An 18,261-nucleotide genomic window follows, 5' to 3' on the forward strand; every position below is an offset into this window, starting at 1 on the left:
GTCAGAGTACTTCCTAAATATAATATAGCAACCACTTAAACGGCCCTTGCATTGTATTACGTATTTTAAGCAATCGAGAGATGGTTTGAAGTATACAGAAGGATGTGCACAGTCACATGTTAAGTAATAGTAAACTTCAAATAAACAAAAAGAAAACAGCAAAAACATGGAATGTCAAATACCAAAGAATGCAGGGGCTTAGAAGTGTAATTTGAAGGCAGGGATGTGATTTATCTTACCAAATCACATCCTAAACTGAAATAAAACCACCTTCAAGCTCTTACTTAAAGTATAAAGAATTCTACCCATTCCACTTTTATCTGGGTGAAACAGAACCTTCACAGACCAGCTGTATCAAACACTTGGAACTATGTCCAACCCAGCTCTGTACAAATCTACCATTGCTATTAGAGCTACAGCATTTGGCTCTATACTCTATACCTAGAAGAGGCATTTTTATTTACAGTATTTTGGAGTTTTAGACCAGTTTCTCTATCAAAAACCCTTAAATAATCACCTGCCTCCAAAACAAAAGTTGAAACAATAGAGTAGCTATGAATTTGCTACTTTTTACTGGTCATTAATTTTTTTTTATTATTTTTTAGGTTAACCAAGGTAGACATGTTTTAAAAGCTACACTCTAAACATGTCCACCCAACCCAAACTTTAAAGTCTCCCATATTCACAGCATAATACAGGGGAAAAAAAAAGCAAACAAAACTCAGGAGCTTGCTGGTATACATCTTTTCTGGAGGCAGAAGCAGGCGGATCTCTGAGTTCCAGGACAGCCAGAGTAACACAGAAACAAACAAAAGTTTCTCAAGCTCACTGATTATGTATCTTGGTTACAGTTAATACCGCTGTGCTGCAACACTATGGCCAAAAGCAACTTGGAGAGGAAAGTTATTTCACTCACAGTTCTATAGAGCAGTTCATCATCAAAGCAGTGAGGGCAAAAACCTGGAAGCTGGAGCTAATGCAGTGGCTGTGGAAGTTGCTTACAGGCTTGCTCACCAAGGCTTGCCCAGCCTACTTTCTTATAGAAAGCAGGACCACCAACCCAAGAATGGAACCATCCACAACGAGCCAGGCCTTCCCCCACCAATCTCGACAAGAGAAATTACCTACAGCTAGATCTTAAGGAAACATTTTTTCAATTGAGGCTCCCTCCTTGCAGATAACTCTATTTTGTGTCAAGTTAACACTCATTATGTTTTAGACTTTAGCTACTTAGAAAACTCAGGATTTGATTTTATTTCATCAGGGCTGGACAATAAAACTTTTCCCTAAACAGAACCCAAGTGAATGAACAGAAGAGCTACTTTGCAGCAAGATATATCCTGATCCCTCTACTAGAGCGAATCAGGCAAAAGGGTCTACTGAAGTCTCAATTGGTCCAATCGACAATATTTATCTTGGTACTACCCAGATGGTGGCCCAGGATTGCTAGGACGACTGAAAATTAATCCTTCTGAGAACTTATGTAGCAATGGGTAATGATGATTCCAGTGCCTTCTAAAGGCCCATCCAGTATTGACAATGAAAAAAATATTCCATCTTTCGTAATAACAACATAACAACTATCTGGTTGGTTTTGGTAGAAATCAAGAATCCAACAAGAAGCTGAAAACTAAAAGGTCTCCACCCTTGAAAATATTTTATTACCTTCCTTTCTTTAGGAAAACAATGATTACAAACTGATCGTGTAATATAATGTCTCCATTCAGAACCTTATAAACTCCCATTAACTCCATTCTTGTTTACCACCATTGGAAAGGGAAGAGAAAGGACTCAAGACAAGAAGAGTTTGAAGGACTCTTCAGTAGTCATTCAAGGCTGACTCTTGGCTTATCTCTTTACTCAAAGAAGTCATAATGTGCCCAAGCATTAAAATGCAACAGAATTCACAATACTTTACTCTCCAGAGCTGTTTCTTAACCCTGACAAAAATGAAATTTTAGGATGGATACTCTTTGTTGTAGCATTGTCATGTGCACTGCAAGATGCTCAACAATATCCAGCTCCACCCACTAGAAGCCGCTGCAACATAAAGTATCAGCAGGTACCACCAAGTACGTCCAGGCGAGTGGTGCTGGTTTGAGACGCCTGCTCTGAAGCTACTGAACTAACTTTTGTTTGAGTCCCAGTTTTCTCTCCCTGGGAGTGAGACCATACAATTTAACATTTAAGTGTTAAAGAACCCCCATCCCATCCCCACTCCAGGTAGAGATTCAAAAGCTCTGCTGTTGTCTAGACATTCTCATGTGGTTAGAAATCACAATTGCAAATGAATAAGAATAGCCAAAACCTGTAATCATCAGGCAAACAAAAAGCTATTAAAAAAAAAATGTGCGGATGCTCACAGCCAACAACTGAACTGAGAACAGGGTCTCCAATGGAAGGTTTAGGGGTTGAAGGAACTGAAGGGGCTTGCAACCCCATAATTATAACAAAATATCAACCAACCAGACCTCCCAGAGCTCTCAGGGACTAAACCACCAACCAAAGAGTACACAGGGATGGACCTATGGCTCCAGCCGCATATGTAGCAGAGGATGGCCTTGTTGAGCATCAATGGGAGGAGAGGTCCTGTGTCCTATGAAGGCTTGATGCCCCAGTGTCAATGTCAGGGTAGAGAGGTGGGAGGGAGTAGGTGGGTAGGTGGGTGAGAGAACACCCATCTAGAAGCAGGGGCAGATAGTAGGTTTCTGGAGGGGATAAGCAGGAAAGGGAATAACATTTTAAATGCAATAAAAAGAAATATCCATTAAAAGAAAAAAATGTCAAAAAGTGTGATATAGGTAAAGTCACTAATTTAGCTCACTTGTTGACAAAAAATTTTTTAAAAATCCTGATCAGATTCTTTATCACTTATAATATTCAAGCTAGTTGTATACAGAGCATGACAGCAGTATACCATGCACATTTAAAATATAAAAACTTGGGCTACAGAGATGGCTCAATGGTTAAGAGTACTGACTGCTCTTCTACAGGTCCTGAGTTCAAATCCCACCAACTACATGGTGGCTCACAACCATCTCTAATGGAATCCGATTCCCTCTTCTGGTATGTCTGAAGACAGCTACAGTGTACTTATATATAATAAATAAATCTCTAAAACACACACACATACACACACACAAATATATACATATATACATATACATGTATATATGAGCTCTAAAGCCAGATTTCCTAGACCTGAACATTAATCCTTCAATTTATCAGCTGCACATCCCTTATATTCCTTAAAAATGGGGGAATTAAGTTGAGACATCAAAATCAACTCCTGCACCATGACAACCACGAGGTACTCAGTCAACCTGGATTTATGATCAATGATGTGAATCAAAAGTCTCTCTCTAGCTATCACAGTCAACTCTTGACATAAAAAGGACATGCAACAAAGCTAAACAAAATAGTCCATACTATACAAGATGATTATAGATCATGAATCACTGGCAACAAGTGATTATTAGAGCAGTCTACAATATCCTAACATTGTTCAGTTTCTACAAAAGCACAAGCAAACAAAAACAAGACAAATGTATTTCCTTTTGTATAACACTATCTTAAACCTTAACTTTCAGAACTGGTGTCATACAATAGAATATTAAAAGGAGCTGGAGAAATGTGCTCAGTAATTAAGAGTACTGGCTGCTCTTCCAGAGAACCCAAATTCAATTCCTAGCACCCACATAAGGGATCCGACACCCAGGTCACCTCTGTGAGCACTACATGCACATGGTGCACACAAACAGGCAAAATACTTACACACATAAAAGTTTTTAAAACTTAAAAAATTAGTGATAGAAAATAATCAACTAATTCTACCGTTCACTTTTGTTTGTGCTGGTAAAAACAAGCCCAACCGTGAACATTAGGTAAGCAAGTATTCTTAACTTCTAGATCCCTACATCTAACCCTACATTTGAAAAACCACTCAGAGACATGTGAAAGAATTAGGATAATGTATTCCAACCTATGACCGCCTATCAGAGGCCTCATCATAAAGGTAAGTTTTTCCTAGGAGCTCAGAAACAAACAAAACATAGTAGTGACTTTATACTGTTCGTGAAAGAAGTTGATACATGCTAAGTGTTTGGATCATAAAAGCCAAGATTAAATATTTCTCTATTATTTTATTCATCACTGTCATTTGTTTAATCACAAGCTCATTCTTAACCAAGTTCAATAGTCTAAACTGTCCCTAAGTAAAGACTCCTGGTGGCACACAGCACGAGAGCTCCAGAGGAGTTGAGCTGTCAAGGTCACTGTCAACCACATCCTTCCCCCAAGTGTCCTGAGATAAACCTCAGCTGAAGACCAGCATCTACATACTTCAGGAAGTAATCCCTGGAGCTCCTTACACAACAGTTAACAAACTCCTGTAGGCTCCTTTGCACTCATCCTAGGAAGAAATTATTACAAATCACATTGTAAGTATACAATTTTGAAATTCAAGCAGTATATGCCAAAGGAAAAATACAAATGCTGGCAACATTAAATCAGCTCTTGTGCATTTTAAACTACATATTTGACAATAATACCTGCTTGAACTAATTCTGCATGAACAAAACTTTAACCTAAACATGGGTCCTAAGAGACCACTCCAAACCATCTATGAATTAACTGTGGAACTTCATCTGTGTTTTAGTTTGCTCATCAACAGGATAGGGATGATTCTGACATTACTGAGAGATGGAAAAAGCATCTTGAAGTTATAAACAAATACATAGTTCTTGGGCTAACAGGCAATTATAAATTTCAAAAACTAAGAGAATGATTTACAAGAAACTTTCTGGGCTGAGTATATTTTAGAAGCAGAGTACTAGCCTCCAAGGTGCACAGTCTGTTATATCCCCAGAACCAAAACAAAACAGCTGGAGATCCTACTGCAGTTCTTTAAATTTTCTATATCTTGCCTTGTCACAGGCTGAAAAGTTAGCTGAAAGTATTTCATAAGGTTACTGGGAAAAGAAGGCTACTTCCATGATAATCTGTAGAAACTCGCTTACCACTAGAATATCTTTTAACATTATTTCATCTCACTACTTACACTCTATCTCAAAAGTTCCCCAACCCCGTCTAAGAAGACAAGAGAAAGTGAGGTAAACACACCACAGTCAAGATCAGTATCTGCCCACATACATTCAAGCCACATGTACACAGTTACTAATGGTGGAACAATTCAAATATATACTGACTAGTAAAAAGTGTTCAACATGAATTCTAAATTCAGTTAGAAATGATTCCAGTTTTCAACTATAATATAAAGGGCTGATCCCACTAAAATACTTAGGTTCTAGTTTAACTGCTCTTCTTCCTGAACCCCATGTTCAGCTGTTTTCACTTCCTCTTTCCACACGTCATTTTCCTACAAACTTCACTAGTAAGAAATGCAAGACTTGAAGGTTCAGTATTGTTTGTCTATCCTGCTATCCAAATATTTCCTTAAAAAAATACCAATCACAGAGACTTAACTACTACCTGAACACAAGTGTTCTCTCTCCTGCCAACTATCCCATGGCAGCAGCACACTCTCATGTGCTGCAGAAAGCACTTCTAAAAGTGGAGCTTACATGGTGGCTGGGAAGGGGAAATGGGCAATAAACAAGTGTGTGTCTCTAATAGCCTGCTGTGTGACATGGTTCAGGTATGAGGGAGCAGCCAGTTTGGTTAAACACTTCGCTAAAAGTGGATCTTAGCTTTAGATTTCAATTTGCTGATGTCTGCCTCTTCTGGGCAGGGCACTGACACTGAAGGGTGGAGGGAAGGGGGAACAGTTGAACTTCATCACAAGCACACAGATCAGATCTCTCACTCCTGGGCTGCCGCCTATGGTACTTTACTTCTCCTACAGCAGAAAGCCAAGAAAATGACAGAAAAAAGCACATATGTTATTTTAAAATGGTCAAGTCAATAGTGAGAACTCCAGAAGGGAAGTTAAGAAACTATTTCCCCTCCAACCACTGACTTCCTGTGTGACCTCAGGCCTATGCACTGACCCTTGTGAACTCTGGTATCCCCACCCATGTGCTGATCCTTTCTGACTGTCACACCAGGCTAGTCTCTTAAGCCCTTAAGCTTTAGTGTCATCTGTTAAAGGAGGCCAGAGGAATGACACTGCTTGGCAAACTGTAGGGCACATTACTGACAGAAGCTACTTAAATAAACCAACAGATCCGAACTTGCTACCTGCTTTACAAGAACATCAAGATCACTGAGGTGAACATGCAAAATGCCTTAAGCTCTGTGCAAAGAAAGGTACTAGTGTTTTAAATTTCCAACTGCACTCACTATTCTTTCCAGTTGTATTTCCAGGCCTTTTAAAGATCTACAACCAAAAAACCCTACAAATCTTCAGAGCAGAACATAGAGTTGAAAAATAAGAATAAAATCAGCTGTGCACGCTCACACCTGTAATCCCAATATTCAGAAGCCTAAGACAGGGGGATTAAGAATTCAAGTCTGGTCAAAGCTACACAGTAAGATCTTGTCTAAAAAGAAACTAGCAGCAATGTGGCAATGAATCACTGCCAGTCTGCCTCCCAACCTCTCAATTGCCTAGGTGGCTGTAGTTAAGAGGGAGGGCCCTGCAGACTTCTGAATGCCCTGCAGCCAGCCAATGGAGCGTGGAGAGAAGTTATGCCTTTGTTCTAAGATGCAGAAGCCCCTACACACCACAAATCAACATGTATTAATGAACAAAGAAAAATCCCTAAAAGATAACAAGACAACTCATCTCCCAAAGGGCAGAGTGCCTAAAGGGTATCCTGGAGTTTTACCGCTCTGCTTTGACAAACCAGCTAAGAAAACCTATACTTTGCCTGTCTATCCCCCTAGATGGAATGCAGGTTACACACTACAGCTCTGAAGGTAAGTCTTGACTGTGTGATATAGAAATAGCAAAAGCCTGGCATCAATGTTATGGGCCAATTCCAATGAAAATAGAGAGGATATATAGATTTGTGGTGGTGAAGGCCAGCTAAATCCCTCTTCACAGGCAGAAAGCAACTCCCACTGACAGCTGTTACTAAGGCAAAGTCAAAACAGCTCTATCTTTCACTTTGGCTAAGACTTCTAAGGCCTTCGCCCTTAGTCTAACAATTTCATAAACTGTCTTCAGTGTACTGACTTTTAAGAAGTCCTAAGCCTTACAGACTCTCATCCATGTAAATCAGTATCCATGCTTAAATGTACTGCCTCACACTTCTTTCCATCAGCCATGTTTGCAAAACTGATAACCTAGCATGTCTCTACTACCAGAATGATACGTAGTTCCTTTTTTTCTATTTTTTTTTAAATTTTCAATTGTATGTGCATGTGTGTGCACATGGATGCATATAACTGCCGATAACCAGAAGTCAGAAGATGAGGGTCAGATCCCCTGAAGCTGGAGTTACAGGTAATTATGAGCTTCTTGATATGGGTGCTAGGCACAGAATTCCAGTCCTCTGCAAGAGCAGAATGCACTCTTAACTATTCTACTATCTCTCCAGCCCCCCTTCTAAATTTTTATTTATTTATTTATTTACTTATTTATTTTTAAGACAGTGTCCCACTAAGTGGCCTGGTCTGGCCTAGAATTCACTATGTAAAATAGACTGACCTCAAACTGACAAAGAGCTGTGTGCCTGCCTGTAAAATGGTTTAAAAGAAGGTATGGGGGGCTGGGGATTTAGCTCAGTGGTAGAGCACTTGCCTAGGAATCGCAAGGCCCTGGGTTCGGTCCCCAGCTCCTGGGGGGGTGGGGGGGGACCAAAAAGAAGGTATGAAAAATGACAAAGGACAGTAACTTTTAGAAATCGCATCTCCTTTTCCCTCTCTAACTAGCTAAACCATTATTAATCCAAAGTCACAACCCAGGCTATCAAATACGAAATGTAATAAAAGTTTCCCATTAAAAGCAAATACAAAGAACTTCTACATGTTTAACATATAATTACCAACTCCATTTAACTATTGTGTAGGGCAAAGGAAAAAGTAAAATTAAAAGAGAAATGTAGCTGTGAACCTTCACTGAGAAAGAGAATCTTAGATGCAGTTCATTCTTGTCTAGCTCATTAGTCCAACACAGCTCAGAGCTACACTGCCTAAATACAAATTTGTCAATCAAAGTGATAAGTAAAATAAACAATAGGAAGCAGAGACTGTGGAGCGGTGAGTAGGAAATATAGCCTTTGAATGCTACAAAGAAATGCTCAGCAGGAAAAGCAAACCATCTGCCTTTATTTAAAAGTTTGAGCTGTGTGATTTCCTGCATCTAAGAACCTCTTTCTGAACTACAAAGAGGCCACAAAACATCACATTTTCCCCTCCCAGCTTCCCCCTTCAGAAACCCTGAGGTGATGATTAACAAACAGCCCCCTAGTCTTAGGAAGGTCTAAGAAGCCACAGGAAAAGATAAATTAAACAGAAGAACCCTTCGTAAATAAACAAACAGGCAGCCTGGAGAGAAGACAAAATTTCCTTACAAGCAGCAGCAAGTAAGTAGCTTTGCTTGCTGACAAGTGGGAGACCAGGGAAAGCCACTCAGGACCTCCCACCCACTGAGGCAGCCTGGATAGAGAGACCAACCTGAATGGTTCCAGCCTTGGACTCTAAGCGGCAACAGAGACTCTTCAAGGGGTTCTGAGTGGAATTCCAAAGTTCAGGGACTCATGGGCAGAAATCAAAGTTTATTCTAGTAGCCAAGGGTTTCTCCATTCCAGCAATGAGCTAGGGCCCGAATCTCTAATTTATGGCCAATCTATTTCCTAACAGGGCAGCGTCCTAGGCAATCCACTCCAACCTACCACCTATTACTATACCACCATGAACAGATCTGACCCTGCTTAATCATCCTTTGATTGGACATAATCCTTTTCTTGGGATCTTTATAAGAATTAAAGATTTTTGGCAGCATGCCCAGATCTGTGGTAAGTACATGCCAGATATATAATAAATGTTCATTCTATTAGAAGGAAACTCTTAATTCCACTCAACAATCACTACTGAAGGTGAAAACAATTCTATAGATATTCTCCTATGTACCTCAAACTAAAAAATCTTACACAAGAAAGAATAACACAAAGAATTCAGAAAGTAGTCCCCTTAACACATATATACACCCTGGAGGGTTAAATTTCACCTTCTGGGTCCTCTTGCAGAACATAAAGAGCTCAGTGGGTCTTGCCCAAGAAACTGCCACCTGATATTAACTGCCACAATGTTAGATCCTCTGGCAGTTTGTGGGGGGAAAATAATCTTGACTAAAATTTATACCCATTTAGATTTAGGAGTAAAGTTGCCCCCTACTCTAAAATATCCAAATCAAAGAGGTAAAAAAAAAACCCTCTATTTCATTAATATTAATCAGATTATCAGTAATCTTAAATAATAAAATGCTGCTTCAAGCTCCAAACCTCAATGAAGAACAAAAATAAGGTAAGAACAATCAAGAGTTCCCTTTATTTTCTTTCCTCCTCCTGGGGTGTATGTTCAAGCATCAGAATTTTACTTGTGTATCTCTTTAAAACTTCACAGCCCAGTAGCCAGTAGTCCGCCTTTGTTCAGACATTCTAGGGGTTGTTTTGTTTTGTGTTTTGTTTTGTTTTGTTGAGACAAGGTTTCTCTATGTAGCCCTGGCTGTTCTGGAACTCACTTTGTAGACCAGGCTGTCCTCAAACATATACAACATAAGATCTGTAAGATATCAGTAATAACCCCCATGTGTATTATCTTAAGAGATATCTGCTCTACACAGAACTTTACATAATTTGACTTCCACTGCAAGCACTGTCCCCAATAAACTGACTACATCCTAGAATCAAGTGCACTGAAGGCTGGAATGTCAAGCCGACTGTCATATATTACTTCAACCTCACTAAATCCCTCCTTATTCTCCAAACCCTAGGCTGCTTTCTAAAATAGTTCACTAAAAAGCACCAACCTAATTAACAACTGCTTGCTCTGCAACAGTGGCCTTGATTTCACTTATTTACACATTAACTGCAGCCTCCTTTTGGCCAAGCCAGTCTATTCTCTGTACCATGCCGAGCCTTTTATCTGCCCTGGACAGCATTTTCTCCAGCAGATGAAGTAGATGCCGATTGATTTGCTGTCGAGCATGGTAAATTAATAGCAACAAATTGCTGAGGGCCCGTCTCGCTGCTCCACCATGCTTCGGCAGTTTTGCTTTATTTGCTCCATGATGGGCAGCAGTCGGCCTCTTCAAGTCAATTTCTTCTTAACAACCTGCAATACTTTTCAATGGTGAAAATAGAGCTGTTCCTTGTAAGTCAGAAATCAATATCCTATTGCCCTTAGAAAATGCTAAACAAGCAGTATTGGCAATCCACTTGGTACTAGAGGGTATCAGATATAATGCAAATCCATACTGCTTCCCCCCTTGTAGTTATTACAGTTTGCTAAAAGGTTCCTAATGTCATTTATCATCATTTACCATTGACCAAAGAGGCTATGATTATGATATCCTATCAGTTGGCAAAGCCTTTCATTTCTGTTCAATTAATATTTTAGCAGCACTCAAATGGTTGTGGCCCACGTCTTGTAATGAAATTTGCATGGCTTAGGATGAAATCAAATTTTTGTTGCTTAATAGCAAAAAACTTACACACAAGAATATGCACATAAGACAAACACCTATTTTCATATAATTGTGCAAGTTGCACACTTTAAGTGTCACAAATTCCAAAGGATTTCTAATGGTTTTTAAAATGCATGTACTAAGAAAGTAAATTTTAGAAGATATCTTCTGATTATAAAACACACAATGAGGAAATTGCGAGTAACTCTCATCCCCCTTTTCACTTCATAGCATATTTACCTATTTCATTTCACAGGTTGAATGCTCACATCAATGGCACCTAATCTACGTCCAATATCCACACTTCAGAGTGGCAACAGCCAGAGTCTGACTCCATTAGAGAGGAATTCTTCCATTACAAAGTTGCAGGCAAAGGATTTGACAAGCACCATCTAGCTCTGGTATCAACTGCACACAGCACCCCATCTGCCTAGGGTCGCTGGCCCAACCAAACCCACACTATATAAAGGATCAGAAGAAAGTAAAGAACCCTGGACCAACTGTCCATCTAAGCAAAAGCAAAACCCTGTAGACAGAGAAATCCTCAAGGAATCAATGCTCTTTCATTTTTAAAAACTCTACTTTGAAGATATCACAATAAATTCCAGGCCATTTCTAACCAGGTCCTAATTATCATTCCCATATTCACACTAAAACCAAAGACAATGGAAAAGTACTAATTCCCACTGTGGCCTACAACATTCCACTTGAACTTCAGATGTTTTTTCCCCAGCTTCATCTGTCCAAGTCTATCAATCCTACTAAAGATTACTAAAAATTGCATTCATATTTTATGTTCCAATTCCATGTCACTGAGTTCCCCTTTTTAAAAAAATCCACTAGTTTTACCAGACTAATGCTATTTACTCAGTTACCAAAATTTAAATTAATTATGTTCTCAAACATAATTGTTAAAAATTGGCAACATTACGCAGGCTTAATTAAGATTAAATCCAATTTACTAAATGTACTTTAATTGGTACTAATTACATTAGCTTTCATTTCGGAATGACAAATTCCCCATAGGTTTCATTTTATGGTTCTCTATCAGAATCAACCGAGGGCGCCTGCTGATGAGCATCACCTAAGGGGAGGGGGAGGACGGAGACAGGGGACTGTCCCTGTTTACCACTGCTTGCATACTAGCATCCATTTATCCATTTACTAAGTCACGGAGTCATGGCTCCTTCAAAACCTTCATTTTCTGTCCCAGTGAAAAATCCCTCTAAAAATACTTTTGTGTGACTGGCTGCAGCCAAGAATAGGAACACAGGAATATTAACAACAATAAAATAAAAATAAAAATAAAAATAAAAATACACAAAGGTTTCAAATATCGGGGCCACCAATTACTAGAGTACTTCTCAGGGCTCCTGGGACTCCTACTCTTGAACCCTTTGAGACACAAATCTAATAAGTGAATAAGCCTAAACCGATCTTGAGAAATAGGCCCAATTATGCCTCAGGGCAACTTCCTTGCATTACTGCCCCTTTCCATTACAAGGGTATCCAGCTAGTGCATCTGGAAGAGAGGCTAAGAGAAAGTAAGGCTGTCTGCCTAGGAAAGCAAATAAAGACAGATCTGCCTCTGAGCTTAAGGCGGGGGGAGAAAGAAAATATAATAAGTAGGTGGTTTGCAGTGCTGTCTGTATTTCATAATGTGATAAACTGCCCTCAGGATTCTTGATATGATTGAATTCAAAAGCAAGGGGTGGGGGGGCAAAGTGTACTCTTCTCAATTTTAAGTGGATGGTATTTGAGGACAGCTGGACAAGATGACAAAATTCATAGTTGTATAAAATGTGTAAAATTAAAGGATCTTACATCTACCCCAACACCAAAATGAATACATAAAGACAGATGACACTTCCAGGTGCAGATGGGCCAAGCAAAGCCAGAGACTAAGTGAAACTAAGTGGTCAGGGGAGGAAAGTATATGAAGGGGGAAATGAAGGGCATTCATCGTGTCCATTCTTTAAGAGAAACTAGGACAGTACATAAGAACGAACAAACAAAAAGTATGTACAAGATACAGGCTGTAATCAGGTAATGGTATCCCTGTCAGGTAGAGCTAAAGGGATCCATTCATAAGCTGGACACATTTTGCTTAAGTAGTATGGGAATTACTAACCTAAACAGAAAGGCAAAAATACTAAAGAAAAAATGTAAATATGTGCCAAACTCAGACATCTATGTATTAGCATATACCACATATAATATGCTAACATTAGCACAACCAAATAGAACCAAAACAGAACATCAACAAAAGTCATCAACGTAAATACTGTTATAATTCTTCCCAACTTAATTTTTTCAAATACTATCTGCTTTAATTGTTTAAGAGATGTCTTTTTGAACTACTAATGAGGATGCATTCTGACCATGTAGCGAATAACTAAGTTGAAACAATGACATGGTCATCTCATACTTTTTATTCTTAGAAGGTACATATATCATCCTGACCACAAATAAATAAGGCATGAAAAACAGAAAATTGTCCATCGCCTCAGCAGGCAAATAAGACATGTTATCTACTCAAAAATGGTTGATGAGACTCAAAGTCCTTCATAGGAGATGACTTCAGCTTCCTGGAGAAATTACCATTGCTAAATAGCATTTTACATACACACACACAGACAGACAGACAGACAGACAGACACACACACACACACACACACACACACACACACACACACACACACACACACAGAACTAGTTTTTTCATTTAGGGAACTTAAACCAAATCATTCCTTTTGGTCTGTGGCCAAACAAACAAAAATCAAAACAAACCCATCCCCTGTAGCAGCTGGAGTGGGCTGCAGTGGTCATGTATACCTATACAAATGCCTTTCCCCCAACCCCAAACTAATTGCTAGGTTGCAAGACCTAGGACTTAACATTAATCACATCCTCCTATCAGGTTCATTTACTCTGCACAAATTTTGGGAGTCGAAGCCCGAGTTCCTGGTAGGATCTACTACGTGGGCCTGGGACTAGTGCACGGATTTTACATCAATTTCTTTTACAGCTCTGCAGATTTCATCTGATCCTCCCAGCTCACTCCTCTATTCTGTCACAGGGAAGCAATGAAGGTTCCACACAATTTACAATTTTATTCATTAATACTTTCCAAGGAAAGTTCTTTCATAAGAGAATTTTGAGCCTGAAATACATAAGGGAACTCTTTGCAAAAAAGAAAATACACATTTTAAAATTTGCATGCTGTTTTTGAAAGTGCAGGAAAGTTTAATACGCATTCTGATTTAATAATCTAAAATTATTAAAAGGTAAGATAATATGGAGCAGGGGGAACCACATGCAAAAGACTTGCTCTTTGACTCATACGCAAGTTTTAAGATATAGGTAGACATCTCAAATGTACAAGAGAAAAATCACAAAATACACAATTTTCTTTTCAAAGCACATGGGTATGACCGTCACTTAAAATGATTATAGAGAAATAACTTACCTGCTTGTGCATTTCTATGTTCAACCCATAGGACATTTCATAATACTGTCAAAGAAGGAAAAGCAATTAAACCTGTACCCTTCAAATCATCTCTCCAGTATATTCAAATTGCCCAAATACACCGAAAACAAAGCAACTAACACAAAGACCTTACCTTAACCAAAATATCCCGGGTCAATAAAGTAAAAAAATATCAAATTACTATCTTTAAAAAACTAGAAGCCATGCTAAGACACACACCCAAGAGGAAAACACACAAAACTAATAAAAATATTAAAATTCAGCATTCTTAATTTGTACAACTGTCTTTCTGCATCATAAGCAAATGAGTTGAAAAAGTGATGAAAATTTGGTTCCATGTGACCCTTAACTCCTAAGCACGGCAGAGATATCTCGCACAAGTGCTGAGGTTTTGAAAGAACTGCTAGAAAAGGTGATGTTACCTGAGAGTTCAGTTTCCTGTTTTTAGTGTACAATTCATACATGCAAAGCAGAAGAACTGGATAGAAAATTAATTAGTGCATCACCCTGCAAGTTCTTTCAACACCATATATACTTCTGAATCATAAAAATGCTTCATTATACTTCTGTAAACATAGATTTGATTTGTCCGAATGGGCGTATAACTACAGTACAGAAAATCTGGCAGCTCAAATCAACACTCTAAGAACCAAAATAACACTATAGAAATTGAAAGCATACACACAAAAATATAACCAGATTAGCATGATGAGTAGGAAAATTCTTGAAAAGGGGTCTGGTGTCATTTCTAGCCAAATCATTAATTAAAAGGCATAAAATGCATGTCATTTTAAGAGTATAAAGAAAAAATGTCTGGTTACAATTGGAGCAAAAGCAATAAAACAACAAAGAAAACCACTAACAAAAACATTTTGCTTGTGACTAAACAAAAAATAAATGAGTTCTTTTTTCCATTTTTTTTTTAAATCTGTAAAAACAAAGCTCGGAAAATTATACCCCATGCAACTGAACTTTTTGAAAATTTAAATCAAAGCTGGTTGCGAAGGCCAAGTTATAACCACCTAGAATTACAGGTTGCTAATGGACACAGACCCACAACCCCAACAACACTAGCAGGGCCACTGTGATGGAGCCTGCAGCCTGCAGCGGTTTAAAGCTTATTCTTGCTTTCGGTCTCCCCAGCTAATGAGCACTTTGATTCTGTGACACAGTCCTCTTACCATGACATAATGCCGCTGCATCTCTGTCTTCTCACTGGCCAGCTTCTCACATTCCAGCTTCAGACTAGTCAAGACACAAAACCGACTAAGTACAGTGTAGAACTTAACTTCTATCCTTCAACTCCAAATCCACATCCCTTCCTGTAAATCATCACCTCTTACTGTCAAATCAATGATATTAAACAGCACTTTACTATTGAAAGGGAGGAGAGAGAAATGAGTGACAAGAACCAGCTTGGGCTTGCCTCTTTGATAAGGTTAAACTGTGGGGGTTGAGAAAGAGGGGTTTATGTTTTAAAGAAATAGTCCCTCTAGCCAATTGAATTCTGCGACTTCACCCAGAATTGAATATTCTTCACTAAATTCACTTACTAGAACAAGGAAATAAATGTCGATAATAATTATATATATATACATATATATATATAATAAGCAAACTTAGGTCTATGAAAATGCTACAGGGAAGGTTTACCTTTAATAATCTATGAGATTAATGAAGATCAGAATCAACAGTCTTAGGACTAACATTTTTTTCCCTCAAAAAAAAAAAAAAAATACAGACAAATTGAATACCATGTGGGGGTGGGGAGGTGGTGATCTGGTCCAGCAGCTTGTTTGGGCTCTTGCATTTATGCATTAAGAATTCTGCATCATTAAGGACCCAGTGAAACAAACACGTTTCAAAAGCACTCCAAGTCGGAAGAACCTCGAAGATGAAAGCATTGGAGTTTTTTGTTTTGGTTTTGGTTTTTGGTTTTGTTTTTTAATAAAAGTAATGAAATGGCTCACTGCTTACTTCCCCTGGCTCTCAAATTATGCCACGGAATGGCAGAAGGAAGAAATCAAGCCCTGAGTAATAAAGAACCAAGAAGTCAAAGGGCCCCAGAATCTTCCCAACCTTCCATTCTCCTAACCCAATAAATCAATATCGAAAGTTTGGCCTCAGCGTTTTCCAAGTCTCCTCAGTTTCGATTGTTCTGGTTCCCTTTTCTGTTTACAGGAGAAGAAATGCTTAATTTCTTTACACCTGCCTAAAGGAAAAAGAGGCCCTGACTTGCCTTTTCTGCCCACAGTGGGGGGAAATGGTAATACCTTGGTGGGGGGGGGGAGGCAAAGGAGGGGGAGTAGTGTTGGAGGGGGGTAAGACAAGAGCTAAGCAAACAGAAGGATCAGCTAAAGTCAATATCGTTACCTGTGGTATTGAGCCTGTAAAAACTGAAACTCTTCCTTAATCCGATCACAGGATTCTGAAATTGTAAATTTGAAGGGTTGAGCAGGCTGATGCGGTGCCTAAAGAACAACAATAAAATATTTAATTAGCCCACATCGCAGGTGGGGGGTGGACTGCCCGCGGCGTGGGGTGGGGGGTCGTCGCGCCGCTCCCGCCTCTCGCTCGCCGGTTGGGATCCGGCACCCTCCGGGCGGCCTCTCTCAGCTCAGCTTCTCAGCCTGGCCCCCGCACACCCCCCCCCGCACAACCCCCGAACCCCCGGCCCGGCTCTCCCATCCCTCTCTACCCGGAATCGAAAGTGGCCCGTCGGGGGCAGCCGCGCCATGGCGTCGAGCGGCCGTCAGCTAGCCGAGCTAGTCCGGCCTGTGGCCGCCGGCGCCCTCCACCTCGCAGACTCGCGTCGCCCGGCTCGCCCCCCTCGGGAGAGCCGCGCGGGCGGAGAGCGGCGGCGCGCGGCTTCCCGGGGCTTCAGAGACAACAATAAGAAAATGGCTACAAGTCGGTCGCCTCCCGCACTCTCGGAGCGGCCGGCCGCGGACAGGGGTGCGGGCGCGGCGCCACTCACCGGGTGGCGCGTCTGCGGGTACATCTTGCTCAGGTCGCGAATCATCCACGCCGCTTTAGTTGGCTGCGCCAGGCAGAGGCGCGCGGCTCATCCGCTTCGAGGGCCCCGCGGCGGCGTCCCGGGCCTGCGGGTCTCGCGTGACGCGGGCGGCAGGCAGGCGCGGCGGCTGAGCGCGGGCGGCCGGCTCCGCATTCCCCGCGGGCGTCACTGAGGGCGGCGGGCACCGTCCGTCCTGCGCCCGCCGAGCCCCGCGCCCGCCGAGCGCCGCCCGCCTGCTTGCGCCCCACTCCAAACTTTTTTTATTTGTCTTTTAATTGGCTGCTATTCCTCGGAATGAATGGTCGCTTCTTCCCTGAGAGCTAGCTCAAACTCCTTTGGTTCGGAAGAGGTCTCGCGGCGCTTGGGGGTTCTCTGGAGATTTTTCACTTCACAGCAACGATCTTTTAAAAGGCACCTTTTAGCTTCTTTTACCACATTTCATTTCCTTTTCTTCCTTCCTGTTTTTTTAGCCCCAAATTGAAGGGGATTATAAAAATAAAAGAGCGAAACGCTTGCGGCTTTTTAAAATTCTCTTTCAAACTCTGCGAACACCACCTCAAAATAATACACGAGTGTGTAAGAGGGGGAAGAAGGCAGCCAACAGCCGAACGCCCGCTCGGAACGGCTCTAACAACGCGCTCTGTGTAGGTGACTTCTTTGACCAAATTTAGCAGCAGCTAATCATTAACATTCTGATACATATTCACGACCATCCGCGGAGGGCCCAAGAAGCATCCCGGGAGATGTAGTCCTCGCGTGGCCACCGTGGCCAAGGATGCCTCCAGATTGACTACAGTCTCCGGCTAGCCCCGCGCGCTCTCCGCGGCGCTCTCCAGGAGCCCCACCCTCCCGCGGCGCGAGGGCACCGCATCAACCAATCGGAGATGGCTGAACATTAATCGCCGTTCTGTGTTACTGCCCATCATTTCACCGCTGACAAATGGCAAGCCAGGAGGGCGGGGCCTGACAGGCTAGACCCACGTGGGGACAGGGCGTGACGAGGAGCTCCGACCAATAAGTGCAAAGAATTGGTGCTGGCGGGGGCGGGGCGCAGCGGCCCGCCCAGGGCGGAGCCTCGCCCTGGCCGCTGTTCCCTAGCGCGAGCGTTCGAACCGCGGAAACATTTGTTCAGCTGTCAATCAAAGTAACGTGGGGTGGCGAGCA

The 18,261-nt window shown here is 41.1% G+C and overlaps 1 protein-coding gene across 9 annotated transcripts in view; it reads right to left on the reverse strand.

The window, feature by feature from the left end:
* The window catches only part of Tle4 (TLE family member 4, transcriptional corepressor), a 136,577-nt gene extending 118,838 nt beyond the window's left edge, over positions 1 to 17,739 (reverse strand). For 3 of the 9 annotated variants that reach the window (XR_010063613.1, XM_008760286.4, XM_006231128.5), the window contains exons 1-4: positions 17,059 to 17,198; positions 16,455 to 16,552; positions 15,263 to 15,326; positions 14,061 to 14,105 (exon numbers count right to left, since the gene is read on the reverse strand). Coding sequence is in view for 8 of the 9 variants with exons in the window: in XM_008760286.4 (XP_008758508.1) it covers positions 14,061 to 14,105; positions 15,263 to 15,326; positions 16,455 to 16,552; positions 17,059 to 17,103 (252 nt within the window). In the remaining variant the exon portion in view is untranslated. Of the gene's footprint in view, positions 1 to 14,060; positions 14,106 to 15,262; positions 15,327 to 16,454; positions 16,553 to 16,779; positions 16,973 to 17,058 lie in introns of those variants that run through there. The other 6 variants (XM_039101922.2, XM_039101920.2, NM_019141.3 and 3 more) reach the window with 4 other exon arrangements.
* Positions 17,740 to 18,261: the final 522 nt, after the last annotated feature.

This window comes from Rattus norvegicus, chromosome 1 (assembly GCF_036323735.1).
Source record: "Rattus norvegicus strain BN/NHsdMcwi chromosome 1, GRCr8, whole genome shotgun sequence".
Classification (NCBI taxonomy): domain Eukaryota; kingdom Metazoa; phylum Chordata; class Mammalia; order Rodentia; family Muridae; genus Rattus; species Rattus norvegicus.